General features: G+C 41.6%; 1 protein-coding gene across 4 annotated transcripts in view; it reads left to right on the plus strand.

Moving 5' to 3' along the window:
* Window positions 1-3,906: 3,906 nt before the first annotated feature.
* tmem131l (transmembrane 131 like) overlaps window positions 3,907-19,663 on the plus strand; it is a 70,336-nt gene continuing 54,579 nt past the window's right edge. For all 4 annotated transcript variants that reach the window (XM_061913346.1, XM_061913365.1, XM_061913354.1 and 1 more), the window contains exons 1-3: window positions 3,907-4,192; window positions 4,760-4,833; window positions 13,333-13,376. In XM_061913346.1, the coding sequence (XP_061769330.1) occupies window positions 3,922-4,192; window positions 4,760-4,833; window positions 13,333-13,376 (389 nt within the window). In that variant the 5' untranslated portion in view covers window positions 3,907-3,921. The remainder of the gene's footprint in view (window positions 4,193-4,759; window positions 4,834-13,332; window positions 13,377-19,663) is intronic.

Here is a 19,663-nt window from a genome sequence, read left to right on the forward strand (position 1 = left end):
TCCGTTTTTTTGACTATTTTTTGGAACTTTGGAGACATCATGCCTCGACGGTGTGTTGTCGGAGGGTGTAACAACACTAACAGGGAGGGATTCAAGTTGCACCACTGGCCCGAAGATGCGAAAATGTCTTCCGCCTGACCCCCATTGAATGTGCCAGAGTGTCTCCACATTTGACCGGCGATGCTAAGGCAGACATGGCACAGAGATGTATGGATAACCTGCAGATGCATTTGCAACTATAGTCAACGAAATCACAAAGGTGAGTTTTGTTGATTTTGACTGCCAGCTAATCGATGCTAACATGCTACGCTAATCGATGCCAACATGCTATTTACCGGCGGTGCTAAAGCAGACATGGCACAGAGATGTATGGATAACCTGTAGATGCATTTGCAACTATATTACGTTTCTTTCCACCCACATTTAATGCGAAAAAAACACTTACCAATCGACGGGTTAAAGTTGCTCCAGTGCCAAAAGACGCGAAAGTCCTGATCGTTTGGTCCGCACATTTTACCGGCGATGCTAACGCAGCTATTCGGCCATGCTATGGCTATGAATAGCGTCAATAGCTATTCGCTCAATAGCTTCAGTTTCTTCTTCAATATTTTCATACTCCAACCATCTGCTTCAATACATGCGTAATCTGTTGAATCGCTTAAATCGCTGAAATCCGAGTGTGAATCCGAGCTAATGTCACTATATCTTGCTGTGCTATTCGCCATTGTTTGTTTACATTGGCAGCACTGTGTGACGTCACAGGGAAATGGCCAGTGTCTTCGCAGAGAGCCAAAAATAAGGCACTTTAAAGCTTTATTTAGGGATATTCCGAGACCGGTAAAATGTTGAAAAAAATTTCAAAAAATACAACAAGCCACTGGGAACTGATTTTTATTGTTTTTAACCCTTTTGAAATTGTGATAATGTTCCCCTTTAAGCCTGTCTTACTTTCTCTGATTCCAGGATATGCTAAAGACTATCGTCCAGAAGCACTTGATAAAAAGTACCCAAAAGTATTTTCAATCAATCAATCAATCAATGTTTACTTATATAGCCCTAAATCACTAGTGTCTCAAAGGGCTGCACAAACCACTACGACATCCTCGGTAGGCCCACATAAGGGCAAGGAAAACTCACACCCAGTGGGACATCGGTGACAATGATGACTATGAGAACCTTGGAGAGGAGGAAAGCAATGGATGTCGAGCGGGTCTAACATGATACTGTGAAAGTTCAATCCATAATGGATCCAACACAGTCGCGAGAGTCCAGTCCAAAGCGGATCCAACACAGCAGCGAGAGTCCCGTTCACAGCGGAGCCAGCAGGAAAACATCCCAAGCGGAGGCGGATCAGCAGCGCAGAGATGTCCCCAGCCGATACACAGGCAAGCAGTACATGGCCACCGGATCGGACCGGACCCCCTCCACAAGGGAGAGTGGGACATAGGAGAAAAAGAAAAGAAACGGCAGATCAACTGGTCTAAAAAGGGAGTCTATTTAAAGGCTAGAGTATACAAATGAGTTTTAAGGTGAGACTTAAATGCTTCTACAGAGGTAGCATCCCGATCTGTTGCCGGGAGGGCATTCCAGAGTACTGGAGCCCGAAATGAAAAAGCTCTATAGCCCGCAGACTTTTTTTGGGCTTTGGGAATCACAAATAAGCCGGAGTCCTTTGAACGCAGATTTCTTGCCGGGACATATGGTACAATACAATCGGCAAGATAGGATGGAGCTAGACCGTGTAGTATTTTATACGTAAGTAGTAAAACCTTAAAGTCACATCTTAAGTGCACAGGAAGCCAGTGCAGGTGAGCCAGTACAGGCGTAATGTGATCAAACTTTCTTGTTCTTGTCAAAAGTCTAGCAGCCGCATTTTGTACCAACTCTAATCTTTTAATGCTTGACATGGGGAGACCCGAAAATAGTACGTTACAGTAATCGAGACGAGACGTAACAAACGCATGGATAATGATCTCAGCGTCTTTAGTGGACAGAATGGAGCGAATTTTTGCGATATTACGGAGATGAAAGAAGGCCGTTTTAGTAACGCTTTTAATGTGTGCCTCAAAGGAGAGAGTTGGGTCGAAGATAACACCCAGATTCTTTACCGAGTCGCCTTGTTTAATTGTTTGGTTGTCAAATATTTTCAGAACTATATGATTCTAACTATGCAACTGCATAGTTTAGGGTTACTTGATTTATCCATCCATCCATCCATCTTCTTCCGCTTATCCGAGGTCGGGTCGCGGGGGCAACAGCCTAAGCAGGGAAACCCAGACTTCCCTCTCCACAGCCACTTCGTCTAGCTCTTCCCGGGGGATCCCGAGGCGTTCCCAGGCCAGCCGGGAGACATAGTCTTCCCAACGTGTCCTGGGTCTTCCCCGTGGCCTCCTACCGGTTGGACGTGCCCTAAACACCTCCCTAGGGTGGCATCCTGACCAGATGCCCGAACCACCTCATCTGGCTCCTCTCGATGTGGAGGAGCAGCGGCTTTACTTTGAGTTCCTCCCGGATGGCAGAGCTTCTCACCCTATCTCTAAGGGAGAGCCCCGCCACACGGCGGAGGAAACTCATTTCGGCCGCTTGTACCCGTGATCTTATCCTTTCGGTCATGACCCAAAGCTCATGACCATAGGTGAGGATGGGAACGTAGATCGACCGGTAAATTGAGAGCTCCTTCTTCACCACAACGGATCGATACAACGTCCGCATTACTGAAGACGCTGCACCGATCCGCCTGTCGATCTCACGATCCACACTTGATTTAATTAATTCAAATTTTATTTTTGATAATTTGTGATAATGTTCCCCTTTAAAAAGGGGTAGAAAAGCGCTATGCAAGTACAACCCATTTACCGTTTACCATTAGATTTCACCTCATTCCACTTATTTTTGCAATACTATCAATTTTGCAATTTTTGCAGAATGTGTGGCGGGCCGGTAAACGATAAGCCCTCCATCCATCCATTTCCTACCGCTTATTCGCGGGGTGCGCTGGCGCCTATCTCAGCTACACCCTGGACAAGTCGCCACCTCATCGCAGGTCCAACACAGATAGACAGACAACATTCACACACTAGGGCCAATTTTAGTGTTGCCAATCAACCTATCCCGGCGTGGCGCAGTGGGAGAGTGGCCGTGCGCAACCCGAGGGTCACTGGTTCAAATCCCACCTAGAAGCAACCTCGTCACGCCCGTTGTGTCCTGAGCTAGACACTTCACCCTTGCTCCTGATGGGTGCTGGTTGGCGCCTTGCATGGCAGCTCCCTCCATCAGTGTGTGAATGTGTGTGTGAATGGGTAAATGTGGAAGTAGTGTCAAAGCGCTTTGAGTACCTTGAAGGTAGAAAAGCGCTATACAAGTACAACCCATTTATCATTTATCATTTATTTATCCCCAGGTGCATGTCTTTGGAAGTGGGAGGAAGCCGGAGTACCCGGAGGGAACCCACGCATTCACGGGGAGAACATGCAAACTCCACACAGAAATATCCCGAGCCTGGATTTGAACCCAGGACTGCAGTACCTTCGTATTGTGAGGCAGACGCACTAACCCGGGCATAGCTCAGTTGGTAGAGCGGCCGTACCAGCAACTTGAGGGTTGCAGGTTCAATTCCCGCTTCCGTCATCCTAGTCACTGCCGTTGTGTCCTTGGGCAAGACACTTTACCCACCTGCTCGCAGTGCCACCCACACTGGTTTAAATGTAACTTAGATATTGGGTTTCACTATGTAAAGCGCTTTGAGTCACTAGAGAAAAGCGCTATATAAATATAATTCACTTCACTAACCCCTCTCCCACCGTGAAGCCCAAACGATAAGCCGCGGGCCGCAAATGGCCCCCGGGGCCGCACTTTGGACACCCCTTGCATTAGTCCACTGAGTATGTCTTGCAGCCAATAGCCACTTTCCTTACTGAGGAGATGACAACACCAAGAGGGAGGGGGCGGCGGCTACTTTCCTCCTCCTCCTCCTCTTCCTCCTCCTCCTCCCAGTCCGCCGCTGTTGCTGCTGTGGCCGCCTGCCGAGAGAAAGAAGCACCGAGGCTGCGGCGGTGGCGGAACACAAGGCGAGACACGAGCATGGCGGGGCCGCAGGACCTCCACCAGGGCAGCTACTGTCCCAGGAAGACGTGGATCAACGTGCTGTTAGGAATACTGCAGCTGCTGCAGCACGGAGGAGCCCACAGACCAGGTTCGCTCTTCTTCTTCTTCTTCAAAGTCTATTGTCAATTTAGCTTGGATTTGACAGCGCAGCCCCGCAATTACATCCTTTATTTTGAATTGTTAGGGGGAAAAAAAACCAACACATTTTTGCACACGCAAAACACGTCTTTGTGTGTTTGGATGCGCCCGCAAACTAGCATTGCTTCGGCTTTTTAAAGGGCATTTTTATGCAAACATGCTAATGTGGACTCCAGCCAAAACACCGCGTCCTAGTGCTCTTTTTGTCACGTTCTTTACTCGCACGGTTGCTGTATTTCAACAGCAGGGTGATTAAAACGCCATTTAACGGTTGGAATAAAACGGTGTTCGTTAAACAAGTTAGTTAGCCGCCGAAGCTAGCTCCTTCCTGCTAGCCGTGCTAGCTAGCGAACGAGCTGCCTTTGTCAAAGCGACACGAAAAGCGTGTTGTGTTTCTTTGTTACTTCGCCCTCATGCTATTACACTTTGCCCCCCCCAAAAACATTGTTAGCCATATTAAATAAATGCGTGTACGTTTTTCAAGCAATGTATTTACTATGTGTTGTGTCATTCATAGCTCTGAGTCAAATGTCCACCAGCGTGGTTGAAGTCTGGCAGCCGGAGGAGGCAGACACGTTAGTCTCACTTCAGGTAAATACACACACAAATAAATGTTTTATTTTTATGAACCTTTTTTTTTTTAATGCAACGAAAAATGACGAGCACATGTTTTGCATGCGCGCACCCATTGTTTGGTCCTGCTCATTTTCCCTCCACTCTTTTGTCTCGATTGACAATTTCGCGGATGTTCACATGGCGTGTGCAAAATGATAAAATGATGCTTTTTTTTTTTTTTTTTTTTTTTGCAAAGTTATCGAGATGACTGGAGCGGTGCTCCGAGTCCTGAAGACCGCAGATTACCACGCGGCCGCCGCACACTTTCCATTGTACACACTAGCAGGGGCCCATTGTGGTGGGCACATGGCCAGCTCGCAATGCTGCATGACACTGTCTGCAAATGCATTTTAGTATGTCTTATTGTGGTAGTAAAGACAAAGACATGCACCTGGGGATAGGTTGATTGGCAACACTAAATTGGCCCTAGTGCAGGGGTGTCAAACTCATACAGAGTGGGCCAACATTTAAAATTGAACAAAGCTGTGGGCCAAGGTTGAACAAATGAACCTTTTAATAGGGACCCAAATACGTTTTGCAGTGAATATTGAGCAAACCAGGCTTATATAACTTTATAGTGACATGCAAAGTCGAGTTTCAAATTATCCATCCAGCCATACATTTCCTACCGCTTGTCCCTTCTGGGGTCGCTGCAGCCTATCTCAGCTGCATTTAGGCGGAAGGCAGCGTACACCCTGGACAAGTGGCACATTATCACAGGGCCAACACAGATAGAGACAACATGCACACTAGGGCCAAATTAGTGTTTCCAATCAACCTATCAGTAATGATTTAAAAATATCAATGGCATCCATCCATTTTCTACCGCTTATTCCCTTTTGGGGTCGCGGGGGGCGCTGGCGCCTATCTCAGCTACAATCGGGCGGAAGGCGGGGTACACCCTGGACAAGTCGTCATCTCATCGCAGGGCCAACACAGATAGACAGACAACATTCACACTCACATTCACACACTAGGGCCAATTTAATGTCGCCAATCAACCTATCCCCAGGTGCATGTCTTTATATCAATGGCATATCAAATACAATTTCAATAAAAATTGGAGGGGGGGGACGCAGGTTTGGTGGTAGCGGGGGTGTATATTATAGCATCCCGGAAGAGTTAGTGCTGCAACGGGTTCTGGGTATTACGTGTGTTACGGTGCAGATGTTCTCCCGAAATGTGTTGGCATTCTTGTTTGGTGTGGCTTCACAGTGTGGCGCATATTTGTAACAGTGTTGAAGTTGTTTATACGGCCACCCCCAGTGTGACCTGTATGGCTGTTGACCAAGTATGGCTAGCATTCATTCGTGTGTGTTATTATGTGACTGGGCCGGCACATTGTTTCTATGGCGGAAAAGCGGACGTGACAACAGGTTGTAGAGGACGCTAAAGGCAGGCAGGGGCAGTGAAATTCGGGAGGGTTGGCAAATGCGTTGTTACAGCGGCACCGCCCCTGTATAATACCGGCGGGCTTGCTCTAATCTTAATTTAATATTACCTCAAGGGCCAAATGATATCACACAGCGGGCTAAATTTGGCCCACGGGCCAGAGTTTGACACCCACGCCCTAGTGTGTGAATGTGAGTGTGAATGTTGTATGTAGGGTTGGGTATCGAGTATCGATTGAAACCGGGACTAACTTTCCGATTCTCCCGGAATCGTTCAAAAGTTAAAATTTAAATTCCTAGTTTCGATACCCAGTCCGCCAACCCGGAAGAAGAAACCGCAGAACACCAACGAAGAAGCGCCCAACGCCGGAAGTGTTAGGGCAGCCGAGCCTATGTAGCCGAGCGAGTCAGTCAAGCATGGATAGCGGGCGTCGACGGTCAAAAGTGTGGCTTTATTTTACTAAAAAAAATGAAATATCGGCAAAATGTAACACGTGCGACAAGACTGTTTCGTGCTTAGGAGGGTGCACGTCGAACATGATGAAGCACCTCTGAGTTCATGGAGTACAAATAAATGCGTGTCCCGTCTTCGACAGGAGACACTATCTGTCCAGAATGCTCACGCATCCTGCCTGAGATTTGGTCATTTTCCTAAACAAGAACTGTCTCTGATTTTATACTGTACCTGCTGCTAATCTGGACTGGGTTTTGCAAGTTGTTTCTTTTTGTTTATTTGCTTTTCTGCACCAGGTTAGCCCATCAGTGGGAGCACGGTAACATGTTTAAGTACCTGCAGCATCATACACTTGTGTGTGTAAATGTGTTTTCATGAGGTTTTCAAAAATAAAGCTCTCTTGATGAAAGTGTACCCCTGTGAAAATGTATTCGTAATTTATAATATTTATATTCAAGTTCATAGATTTGATATTTATATTCTAGTTGAAAACAGCCCTGTGAGGAATTTATTGTAAAGTTAATAAAAAGTTAATAGAATTAAAATTGATGGAGAATGTCAGCCTATTTCATTCAGAAAGACTGTAGGTTAGCTAGCTCATTTAAAATATCCTAAACTTTTTTTTGACCCTGCCTTTTTTTTTTTTTTTTTAAAGAAAGAATCGGAATCGAGAATCATCAGGAATTGGAATCGAAACAAAGAATCGGAATCGTTCGAATTCAAACGATACCCAACCCTAGTTGTCTGTCTATCTGTAGTGGCCTTGTGATGAGGTGGCGACTTGTCCAGTGTGTACCCCACCTTATGTTGTAAGCACAATACCAATGGCCGCAATTTGCAAATTTGTCAAATCAAATCAAATGTTTATTGGATTCATCACTATACAGTGTACATCCATAACCAAACTAGTGACTAAACTACTACCACAACTTGGTTTACTAAGGGAAGTGTGGATTCAGGCCGGGTGGCCTATTTCAAGTTCCAGGTCACCCTACATTATTATATTTTATAAATAGTAAACCTGGAGGTGGGGATAGGTTGATTGGCAACACTAAATTGGCCATAGTGTGTAAATGTGAGTGTGAATGTTGTCTGTCTATCTGTGTTGACCCTGCGATGAGGTGGCGACTTGTCCAGGGTGTACCCCGCCTTCCGCCCGATTGTAGCTGAGATAGGCGCCAGAGCCCCCCGCGACCCCAAAAAGGGAATAAGCGGTAGAAATGGATGGATGGATAAATAGTAAACCAAGTTGTTGTAGAATAGAATGGACTTAATTGTCATATTTCCATAAAACGAGATTAAGGACTCCAACTTAAAGGCCTACTGAAACCCACTACTACCCACCACGCAGTCTGATAGTTTATATATCAATGATGAAATATTAACATTGCCACACATGCCAATACGGCCTTTTTAGTTTACTAAATTGCAATTTTAAATTTCCCAGGAGTTTCGTCTTGAAAACGTCGCGTAATGATGACGTGTACGCAAGACGTCACGCGTTTTTAGGAAGTATGAGCACTACGTACACACACAGCTAAATGTCGTCTGCTTTAACGGCATAATTACACAGTATGGAGATCTGTGTTGCTGAATCTTTTGCAATTTGTTCAATTAATATTGGAGAAGTCACAGTAGAAAGATGGAGTTGGGAAAGCTTTAGCCTTTAGCCACACAAACACACGGGGATTCCTTGTTTAAAATTCCCGGAGCTGAAACTTTCCTATGGATCAGAGCGCGGTCAAGCAGACATGGATCCCAACCAAATGTCAACCAGCAGGTTTCGTATTCGAATCGATTTTTTTCCCCACACCCCTTGTGTAGGCCCTGCGATGAGGTGGCGACTTGTCCAGGGTGTACCCCGCCTTCCGCCCGATTGTAGCTGAGATAGGCGCCAGAGCCCCCCGCGACCCCAAAAAGGGAATAAGCGGTAGAAATGGATGGATGGATAAATAGTAAACCAAGTTGTTGTAGAATAGAATGGACTTAATTGTCATATTTCCATAAAACTAGATTAAGGACTCCAACTTAAAGGCCTACTGAAACCCACTACTACCCACCACGCAGTCTGATAGTTTATATATCAATGATGAAATATTAACATTGCAACACATGCCAATACGGCCTTTTTAGTTTACTAAATTGCAATTTTAAATTTCCCGGGAGTTTCGTCTTGAAAACGTCGCGTAATGATGACGTGTACGCAAGACGTCACGCGTTTTTAGGAAGTATGAGCACTACGTACACACACAGCTAAATGTCGTCTGCTTTAACGGCATAATTACACAGTATGGAGATCTGTGTTGCTGAATCTTTTGCAATTTGTTCAATTAATATTGGAGAAGTCACTGTAGAAAGATGGAGTTGGGAAAGCTTTAGCCTTTAGCCACACAAACACACGGGGATTCCTTGTTTAAAATTCCCGGAGCTGAAACTTTCCTATGGATCAGAGCGCGGTCAAGCAGACATGGATCCCAACCAAATGTCAACCAGCAGGTTTCGTATTCGAATCGATTTTTTTCCCCACACCCCTTGTGTTGGCCCTGCGATGAGGTGGCGACTTGTCCAGGGTGTACCCTGCCTTCCGCCCAATTGTAGCTGAGATAGGCGCCAGCGCCCCCCGCGACCCCGAAAGGGAATAAGCGGTAGAAAATGGATGGATGGATATATATATATATATATATATATATATATATATATATATATATATATATATATATATACATATATATATATATGTGTATATATATATATATATATATATATATACATATATATATATATAGATCAGTGGTTCTTAACCTTATTAAAGGTACCGAACCCCACCAGTTTCATATGCGTATTCACCGAACCCTTTAGTTAATTTTTTTAATTTTTTTTTTTTAGTTGTTTTTTTACTGGTGCACAAAATGAACCTTGCATGAACATCACCTTGTTCAAAGAACAAAACCAACACAGTGCATGAACTCACAACAAATTACACACCTGTAAATCAGATGGAACATCAGAGGGAACATTGTTTGGGGGGTATCCATAATACGCTGATAGGGAGAAGTTTTTACTTACACGATGAGTCGGGTGTGTTTTGACCTCTGCCGAACCCCTAAAGACCGACTCACCGAACCCCTAGGGTTCGATCGAACCCAGGTTAGGAACCACTGAGATAGATAGTACTTTATTGATTCCTTCAGGAGAGTTCCTTCAGGAAAATTAAAATTCCAGCAGCAGTGTACAGAGTTCAGATCAATTTAAAAAGTAAATAATGGGGGTATAATTGGAAACAAAATAGAAAAATATTACAATAAGAATAAAAATAAAAAGCAACAATGGGAATACAAATATAACAGTAAAATAAGAATATAACAAGAGAAACTGGGGAGTGGTGACCATGTTTTGAAAAAGTATTACACTGTTATTGTTTTGCATCCCCTGTCATCCCAGAGAGGAGTTGTAAAGTCTAATGGCGTGTGGGACAAAGGAGTTTTTTAGTCTATATATATATATATATATATATATATATATATATGTATATGTATATATATATATATATATATATATATATATATATATATATATATATATATATATATGTATGTATGTATGTATGTATGTATGTGTGTGTGTGTGTGTGTGTATGTATATGTGTGTGTGTGTGTGTGTGCATATATATATATATGTATATATATGTATGTGCATATATATATATATATATATATATAGTTTTGCATGTGTTACTTCAGCTAATGCTTTCCCCAATGTTTCATGTATTTTTGTTTGTAAGGTAAGAACTGCAAATTGTGATTATATACGCGTGTGTGTGATTTGGAAAGAGAGAGTGCAGCGGCAAATCGTGTCAACAACTCCGGAGGTGCTGTCATGTTACCTGTAAGTGAGGGGGGGGTGGCCTCACAGCCCCGGGTGTTTTGCGTAGGTGCAGAACTTTGGATTTTTAAAGCTGCAAACGTGTACTTCTGTGCAAATTGGCACACTCGGTTTATTGAGTGACACTTGTAAATGTTGACTTTAGAAGGTGTGTCGCCGTGACAGACGTTTGGGGTTTCCATCCATCCATCCATTTTCTACCGCTTATTCCCTTTCGGGGTCGCGGGGGGCGCTGGCGCCTATCTCAGCTACAATCGGGCTTCACTTTCCTCAATTTTTTTTTTCAGATTTTTTGGGTCACAGTCCCAGCACTTGGCACATTTTGTATACAAGCCATTGACTTAAGTTTGAAAGCCAAACTCACTGCAAGCAAACTTGGGATTCAATTTCAAACAGAGCTAATCTGCCTTTTTTTAGTGCCTCTTCAGCACGTTGTCGTCGTTGTGCCTAATCAGCTGTTAGTGCCTCTTATCACTATCACTTTTCAAAGGGGAAGTGCACTTTTTGGGTGGACGTTTGCCTATCATTCACAATCTGTTTGTAAGAAAAGAACTCATGTTTTTGTGAATTCTAACTTGTAAATAGATGCTAGAAAAAGTCAGCTAACCAGTCGCTCTATTCTGTCTGTAAAGCACTCTAAACATCCAAAAACCTCCAACGTTTTATATACATGCTGTAAGTATATATGCATTGTACAGTAGTAACAGGCACATTCATAATATGTAATATTTACATATTTTGCTCATTTTAAACATACTGCAGCGTTTTAATTTTCACAGACGTATCACAACGTTTGCTTTTCCCTTCAACAACATCACCACTACTAATCATGAAGTCTTCATGAGAGCCAACAACATTTACTTTGGGACAAATGGTGATCCAGAACCTTATATTTTTGAGCCTGATTATTAGAAGGATGAGCTACACATTTCAGAGGCTTTGTGCTAAACAGATCCAGCTTCAGTGTAAAGGATTATTTAGTAATGTTAAGTGCTCAACACGATGTGCAAAGTACAAACATAATAAAACAATCCCTTACTGTATAAGAATGGACTCCTCATGCATGTAAAATAAAAAAGTTGCTGCAAACAAGCTTTTTTCTTGTTTTTCTTGCCATCTCTGTGAATAAGTTGAATGTCAAAGTGGACCAACTTCTCGGTTTATTGCCACACCCCTGTATTATAAAGGTGGGAGGCACGATTTATAATCTAGAATCAAGTTTCACCAATTCAGAGGCGATGCAGCAGCTCAACAATTCAATATAGCAGCATAAGCTAAGTTAGCTCTCTGTGATCATGACGAGGCTTAAAGTTGTTTGTCTGCATTAGCGCCCATTATAACATTATCAGCAATACTTAGTTAATATTCAGGTCGTGAGATATCAATTGAGTATTGTTGGGAGTTTTTGTATGTTTTTTAAAGGGCTTTATGAGCGCAATACAGTACTCATTAGCTGCATTGTAAGTCACCTTATTTATACTTGTCGTAGTTTACGACCCAAATGCATAAAAAAAGAAAGACCTGCTCTCTTGTCTTGCATAGGGATTGTGAATGATTCTGTTTAGCCCTCCATATTTCCTTATGTTAAGTACAAAGCACAGTCTGATATTCTTCCTAAAATATGGAATCTAATCAGGAAGATTGCAACAGTCGTACAGTATCTAAGGTTACAATAGCCAACGTGTTTGCAGCCTTGTGTTGAAATTGACGGCCATTTTGCAAACCTCGTAGACCTTGCATGCACCCTCACGTTCCTGATTTCATTTTAAGAAAAATGAACACGTATTGCATCAAAAAAAAAAATCATTTTAATTAGATGCTCACACATTTATAAAAGCTTGGTTTTTGCAACACTGTGTGAGATTTAGCTGAGACAAGACAAAGTCAAGCCCAGATCCCATTGACTGGGTGTCAAACCCCCCCCCCCCCACAATTTATTTATTGCCTTGCCCTTGTTTTGACTGCAATCTTTTTGAGACTGAACTTGACTGGCAGCGCTTCTGCTAATCAGAGCACTCCATTTTTGCTTCAGACAATTCCCACATTTGGCAGAATTCAATAATCAATTTTTATACCTAATTGTGTTAGGAAGCAAAATAGTGAGACAAGCAAAAGGGGTTGGATGAAATTCCCTCACTGCTTTTAAAAGGAAAAGCAAACATTCAAATAACAAACATTGTGCAAAAACAATACACTACAAAATAATAAAAAAAACAAGTCGTTTTATGAAGTAATGTAATAACAATGTGCAGCTTTTACTTCTACGGTATTTCCTTACAGGTTCTTCCCATTATTTTAATGGCTAAATGTCTGCCGTGATGATATAATTTTAACGTCTTTAGCCGGCGTCGTCAACTCATTCTGCTTCAGTATGGTGCAGACGAGGACAGCTACGCTCCAACTGCTTTTTCTTGACTTTATTTCTGAAATTCAATAAATATCTTCTCAGCACTGTCCTTCCCACTCACTCCCTTCCTTCCCATGCTTGAAAAAACAAAAACAAAGTTATGTCCATCCCTAGCTATAAGCTGATGCCAGTGAGTAAGACACCATATGTTACAGTCGGACGTTACATGGTTCATTGGGATATTTGTTACGCCAACTAGCGGAGGGAGGGCTCATAACCTGAATTTTTGCCCGTTACCAAAGTATAATAATTAGCCTCGATTCCCAAAATATTGCTGTATGTCAATTTGCTTGTCATTGCTGGGTCAGATTTTGCAACTCAACTAAGTTCTTCCTTTTCAGGTGGACAAGGGGCCTAGAAAAGACGGTCTTCCACTGGAAGAGAGGTATGTTTGTTTTTATTTACCCTGCCCAGGATTTCCTCCAAACTATTAAGAGCCAGTAACAAGATGACATTTTGATATAATTTGCATAATTGGCTATGAGCAATGTTTTTGTTTCCTTAAGGCTACAAAATTCTATATAGTGGAACTTCGATGTATGATGTACAAGAAACTACAGAAACAGGAATAAATTGGTTCTAGCCTCGACAAAAGTCCCTATTTTAGTAAAACAAAAATCACACTTTGAAGACACTGTAATGTGTGTATATTTATATATGTATGTATGTGTTTTTTGTGTATATATATATATATATATATATATATATTTATATACATATATTTATATAGATATACACTTCATATATATTTATTTATATGCATATATTTATATATGTAATAATATATATATATATATATATATACACTTCATATCTATATACAGTGTATGTATGTGTATATATATATATATATACATATTTATTTATAAATATATTTATACATATATATTTATATAGATAAACACTATATATATATTTATTTATATGCATATATTTATATATGTATTTATTTATATATATATAATCAAAACAATGGAAAGCTGAACAGTCCCTGTGCGCGCACACACACAGTCCCTTTAATGCTCTCAAAAACGTTAAAAACCATTTTGTTGCAATTTAAAAAAAAGTTACCATGGTGTTGGCAAATGTTTGTGGCATGCAATGGACAAGAGTAGACAAAGGTAGAGACAGGAGGTGGAGAAGGGAGCAAAAACGTTAAAAACATTTTGTTGTGATTTAAACAAAAGTTACCTTGGTGTTGGCAAATGTTTGTGGCATGCAATGGACAAGAGTAGACAAAGGTAGAGACAGGAGGTGGAGAAGGGAGCAAAAACGTTAAAAACATTTTGTTGTGATTTAAACAAAAGTTACCTTGGTGTTGGCAAATGTTTGTGGCATGCAATAGACAAGAGTAGACAAAGGTAGAGACAGGAGGTGGAAAAGGGAGCAAAGGCAGAGGGTGCAGGGAGAAGGGTTATGTCTTTATTCCTCTTCCTTTCCAGGTTGTTTTTTTGACTGTTTTTGGACCTATATCACGTAAGCAAATTAGACAAAACTTGGTGAATGGTGAGAAAAGAAACACGCCGAAGTGCTGAGAAATGGCGATTGAGTAACTGCGTAAACAGGATGTGACCTAGAGGGCTCCGCCTCCACAAAATGGCTGCGCGCTGTACTGCACAGGAAGTGACGTCCCTAAAAAGCTGCTGCCCTAGGCTTCCGGTGGTGTACAATATAATTCAGGGGTCGGCAACCCGCGGCTCCGAAGCCGCATGCGACTCTTGGATCACTCCATTTTTCCGGGAGGCTCTCCGGATTTCAGTGCCTCTCCCCAGGATAACATTCTCAGATTTTCACCCAGACAACAATATTGTGGGCGTGCCGTGATGGAAATGCCTTAAACGTCCTCTCGATCATCTCGTCGCGTCCGCTTTAATAGTATGCTATATGAGTGCCAGCCGGCCACATCTAGTGTGCGGCTGCTGACTCAACGGGAAAGTGACTGGAAGCCATACTTGTTCAACCGCCATACAGGTTACACAGAGTAATTCAAACAACTTTAACACTCTTACTAATATGCACCATTCTGTGAACCCACACCAAACAAGAATGACAAACACATTTCGGGAGAACATCCGCACTGTAACACAACAGAACAAATACCCAGAATCCCATGCATCCTTAACTTTTCCGGGCTACATTATACACCCCCACTACCCCCCACCCCTCTCCGTGTGCGTCGGTTGAGGTGGGCGGGGTTTGGTGGTAGCGGGGGTGTATAATGTAGCCCGGAAGAGTTTGGGATACATGGGATTCTGGGTATTTGTTCTGTTGTGTTTATGTTGTGTTACAGTGCGGATGTTCTCACGATCCAGCTTGTAATTTCATTTTTGGTCCAATTTTCCTTCAGCCCTTCTCAGTTTTTATAAGTAACCGCCAATGATGAAATGATCCATTTCAATAGCTACGGCCATGACCCTCCCCGCCGAATTCTTATTGGTTGACTTGTGTGTGACGATTGCTGACATTTTCTTCGTCTTTTCCTCGAATGAGATGAATACTATTATTTGACATTTTACGGTAATGTGGTAGTAATTTCACACATAAGTCGCTCCGGAGTATATGAAAAAAACTGCGACTTATAGTCCGAAAAATATGGTACATTGAATTATTTACATTATTTACAATCAATTATCATGGCTCTTAGTTTAAACTTGTACAAACATTTAATAAATTAGATTTTAACGGAATAGTAACGTAAAACAGCAAATGCTTTTCTGCATACAGTCACCAAATTCTGGTGAAATGAATATTGGATGCTAACTTTGTATGAATAGGACAGTCTAAAATAGCTACTGCATAAGTCAAACCTCAAATTTTAAAACAAATACAACAACTTAGTGTTATGTACAACATGATTGCTAGGTGAGGACAGTGCATATTTCACGAGTAAAGAAAAAAATCAAAGTTAAAATTGCAAAAATGTCACTTAAAGGCGTACTGAAACCCACTACTACCGACCACGCAGTCTGATAGTTTATATATCAATGATGAAATCTTAACATTTCAACACATGCCAATACGGCCGGTTTAGTTTACTAAATTACAATTTTAAATTTCCCGTGGAGTCTCCTGTTGAAAACGTACGCGTATGATGGCGCGTGTTTGTGACGTTATTGGTTGGAGGGGACATATTAGCCAGCACCACTTGCGTCTAAAAGTCGTCTCTTTTCATCGCATAATTACACAGTATTTTGGACATCTGTGTTGCTGAATCTTTTGCAATTTGTTCAATTAATAATGGATAATTCAAAGTAGAAAGATGGAGGTGGGAAGCTTTAGCCTTTAGTCACACAAACACACAATGTTTCCTTGTTTAAAATTCCCGGAGGTGAAGCTTTACTATGGATCAGAGCGGTCAAGCGAACATGGATCCCGACCACTTGTCAACCGGCAGGTTTCGGTGAGAAAATTGTGGTAAAAAGTCGCCTCTTACCGGAGATCAGTGGAGCTTGCGCCGTCCATGCAGCTGTCGTGACTTTCATCAGCGACTGGTGTCAACACACCCGTGGACACACCCCTCCGACTATCAGGTACTATTTAACTCACTAAAACACTAGCAACACAATAGAAAGATAAGGGATTTCCCAGAATTATCCTAGTAAATGTGTCTAAAACATCTGAATCGCTCCTAATGCAATCGCCTATTTTTTTTTTGTACTTTATTTTTTTTATTTTTTTTTATTTTTCTAGTCCCTCACTATCAATATCCTCATCCACAAATCTTTCATCCTCGCTCAAATTAATGGGCAAGTTGTCACTTTCTCGGTCCGAATAGCTCTTGATGCTGGAGGCTCACATTATAAACAATGTGAGGATGTGAGGAGCCCTACAACCAGTGACGTCATCGTATGCTACTTCCGGTAAAGGCAGGGCATTTTTATTAGCGACCAAAAGTTGCGATGTTCTCTACTATATCCTTTCAGCAAAAATATGGCAATATTGCGAAATGGTCAAGTATGACACATAGAATGGACTTGCTATCCCCGTTTAAACAAGAAGATCTCATTTCAGTAGGCCTTTAATAAATGTATTGCGACACACTGCTGCCCGGCTTTAGCGTCAAGCACTGTCGCCTGTTTGCGATCGTCAGACATTCGCCACAGCCGGCGACCGCTCAGCGGCGTGGCGGAGCAGATGTTTGTAAACCACCTTACACTGTTAGTTCAAACATTGGTGCACAGAAGCTGATGAAATTTTCTCGCCATCTGATTTACAGTCAACATTTTCCACCGAGTCACGTCATTGTCGACCGGAGCGAAGACAGCAGCGCTGCAATGCGTCATTTATAGGGTAGACGTCTCTGTGGTAACAACGCAGCCTACCTGTTCCCCACTCAAGAATGCCACCGTGCAAAAAAACAAGTTCTCAATTGTCATTTGAACCCCATTTAAAGCGCTGTTGTCGACGGATGTATTGAATCTGCTGCGAGGAAAGGGCTGACTTGTCAAATAAACCACCGGCGTGTGGTTTTGGCGTAATTGGCCTTTGTGAAGAAGCCTTTAGACGTCTTTCCCTGTATTCATGCTATGTTGTTTATATTGGTGGCTGGCTGAGTGAGGAGGAAGGGTGCAATGATGAGAGTTTGGGGGCCGTGGGTAAGAGAAGCACAGAACTGAATTCCAGGCTAATTTTAGAACTCCTTGAAAGAAAACGGAGGCGAGGTCTGTCTTTCCCAGCTGCTTTTTTTCCCCCCAACCCTCCTGCAAAGAAAATACACCCTTTTCATTAATATATCAACAATTTTGTGGTGGTATTGAGTACCACAATGTATCCCAAGGGGCATCGTCTGGATTTTCTCATACATTCCAATATTGTGCATAACAAGAGCGTAGGTGCCGTGCTATCCAGTAGACCAGGGGTCGGGAACCTTTTTGGCCGAGAGAGCCATGAAAGCCAAATATTTTAAAATGTATTTCAGTGAGAGCCATATAATATTTTTTAACACTGAATACAATTAAATGCATGCATTTTTATGTAAGACCAACATTTTTAGAGAATAATAAGTCTGTTATTCTTTTTAATAACGTTATTGGGGCTGTATGTCTCGGATGGTAGAGTGGCTGTGCCAGCAATTTGAGGGTTCCAGGTTCAATCCCCGCTTCCGCCATCCTAGTCACTGCCGCTGTTTCCTTGGGCAAGACACTTTACCCAACTGCTCCCAGTGCCACCCACACTGGTTTAAATGTAACTTAGATATTGGGTTTCACAATGTAAAGCGCTTTGAGTCACTAGAGAAAAAGCGCTATATAAATATAATTCACTTATTCTAAAGCTAACCAATAATAAATATAATACTTCTCACCATAAATGCGACTTCTTGAACAGGTGCGATAGAAAATGGATGTTTGGATTAAAATGCATGAGAATGTCTTATCTTTTGAACGTTATTTTTAACACTGTGATTATCAGCGGAATTATTCATTACTTATTATGTTAAGCAATGCCAGCTAAGATTGATCTGAGAGCCAGATGCAGTCATCAAAAGATCCACATCTGGCTCTAGAGCCATAGGTTCCCTACCCCTGCAGTAGACCAAGAGTGTCTAAAAACATACGGCCCGCGGGCTGGATCAAGCCGGAAAACAGGTTTTGTCCAATCTGCACAATGAGTTTGCCATTTAATTAACATAAGCTGAAATTTTTGAATGAAAGAAACCGCTATTCTAAATGTGTTCACTAGATGTGGCAATTGCAATTATTTGTATCCCCTGCCTCAGGTGTGCACATGACTTCAGAGGGGGCGGAGCTATGTGCCGTGTGTTAAACACTTCCATGTTTAGACACTGCGTACTTGCGGCGGTTATTGGTGATGGTATACAAAATTTGGATTGTTATATTAATGCCTTGATTGTCCGATATGTTGTTGGTAATCTAACCCAGTGGTTCTCAAATGGGGGTACGCGTACCCCTGGGGGTACTTGAAGGTATGCCAAGGGGTACGTGAGATTTTCAAAAAATATTCTAAAAATAGTAACAATTCAAAAATCCTTTATAAATACATTTGTTGAATAATACTTAAACAAAATATGAATGTAAGTTCATAAACTTTGAAAAGAAATGCAACAATGCAATATTCAGTGTTGACAGCTAGATTTTTTTGTGGACATGTTCCATAAATATTGTTGTTAAAGATGTCTTTTTTTGTGAAGAAATGTTTAGAATTAATTTCATGAATCCAGATGGATCTCTTTTACAATCCCCAAAGAGGGTACTTTAAGTTGATGATTACTTATGTTTAGAAATCTTTATTTATAATTGAATCACGTGTTTATTTTTAAACAAGTTTTTAGGTATTTTTATATCTTTTTTTCCAAATAGTTCAAGAAAGACCACTACAAATGAGCAATATTTTGCACTGTTATACAATTTATTGAATCAGAAACTGATGACATAGTGCTGTATTTTACTTCTTTATCTCTTTTTTTCAACCAAAAATGCTTTGTTCTGATTAGGGGGTACTTGAATTTAAAAAAATGTTCACAGGGGGTACATCACTGAAAAAAGGTTGAGAACCACTGATCTAACCTGTGACGTTTCAACCAAAATAATGCTTTTAATAATCTGTGCATTTCGTGACATACTTAACAAATTTTAGAGGGCACCTAAATATGCTGAAATAACATGTATAATAATATCTGCCTTTTAACTTCATGTGTGCTTAATGACATGAGTC

The sequence above is a fragment of the Nerophis ophidion genome, linkage group LG01 (assembly GCF_033978795.1).
Source record: "Nerophis ophidion isolate RoL-2023_Sa linkage group LG01, RoL_Noph_v1.0, whole genome shotgun sequence".
NCBI lineage: Eukaryota > Metazoa > Chordata > Actinopteri > Syngnathiformes > Syngnathidae > Nerophis > Nerophis ophidion.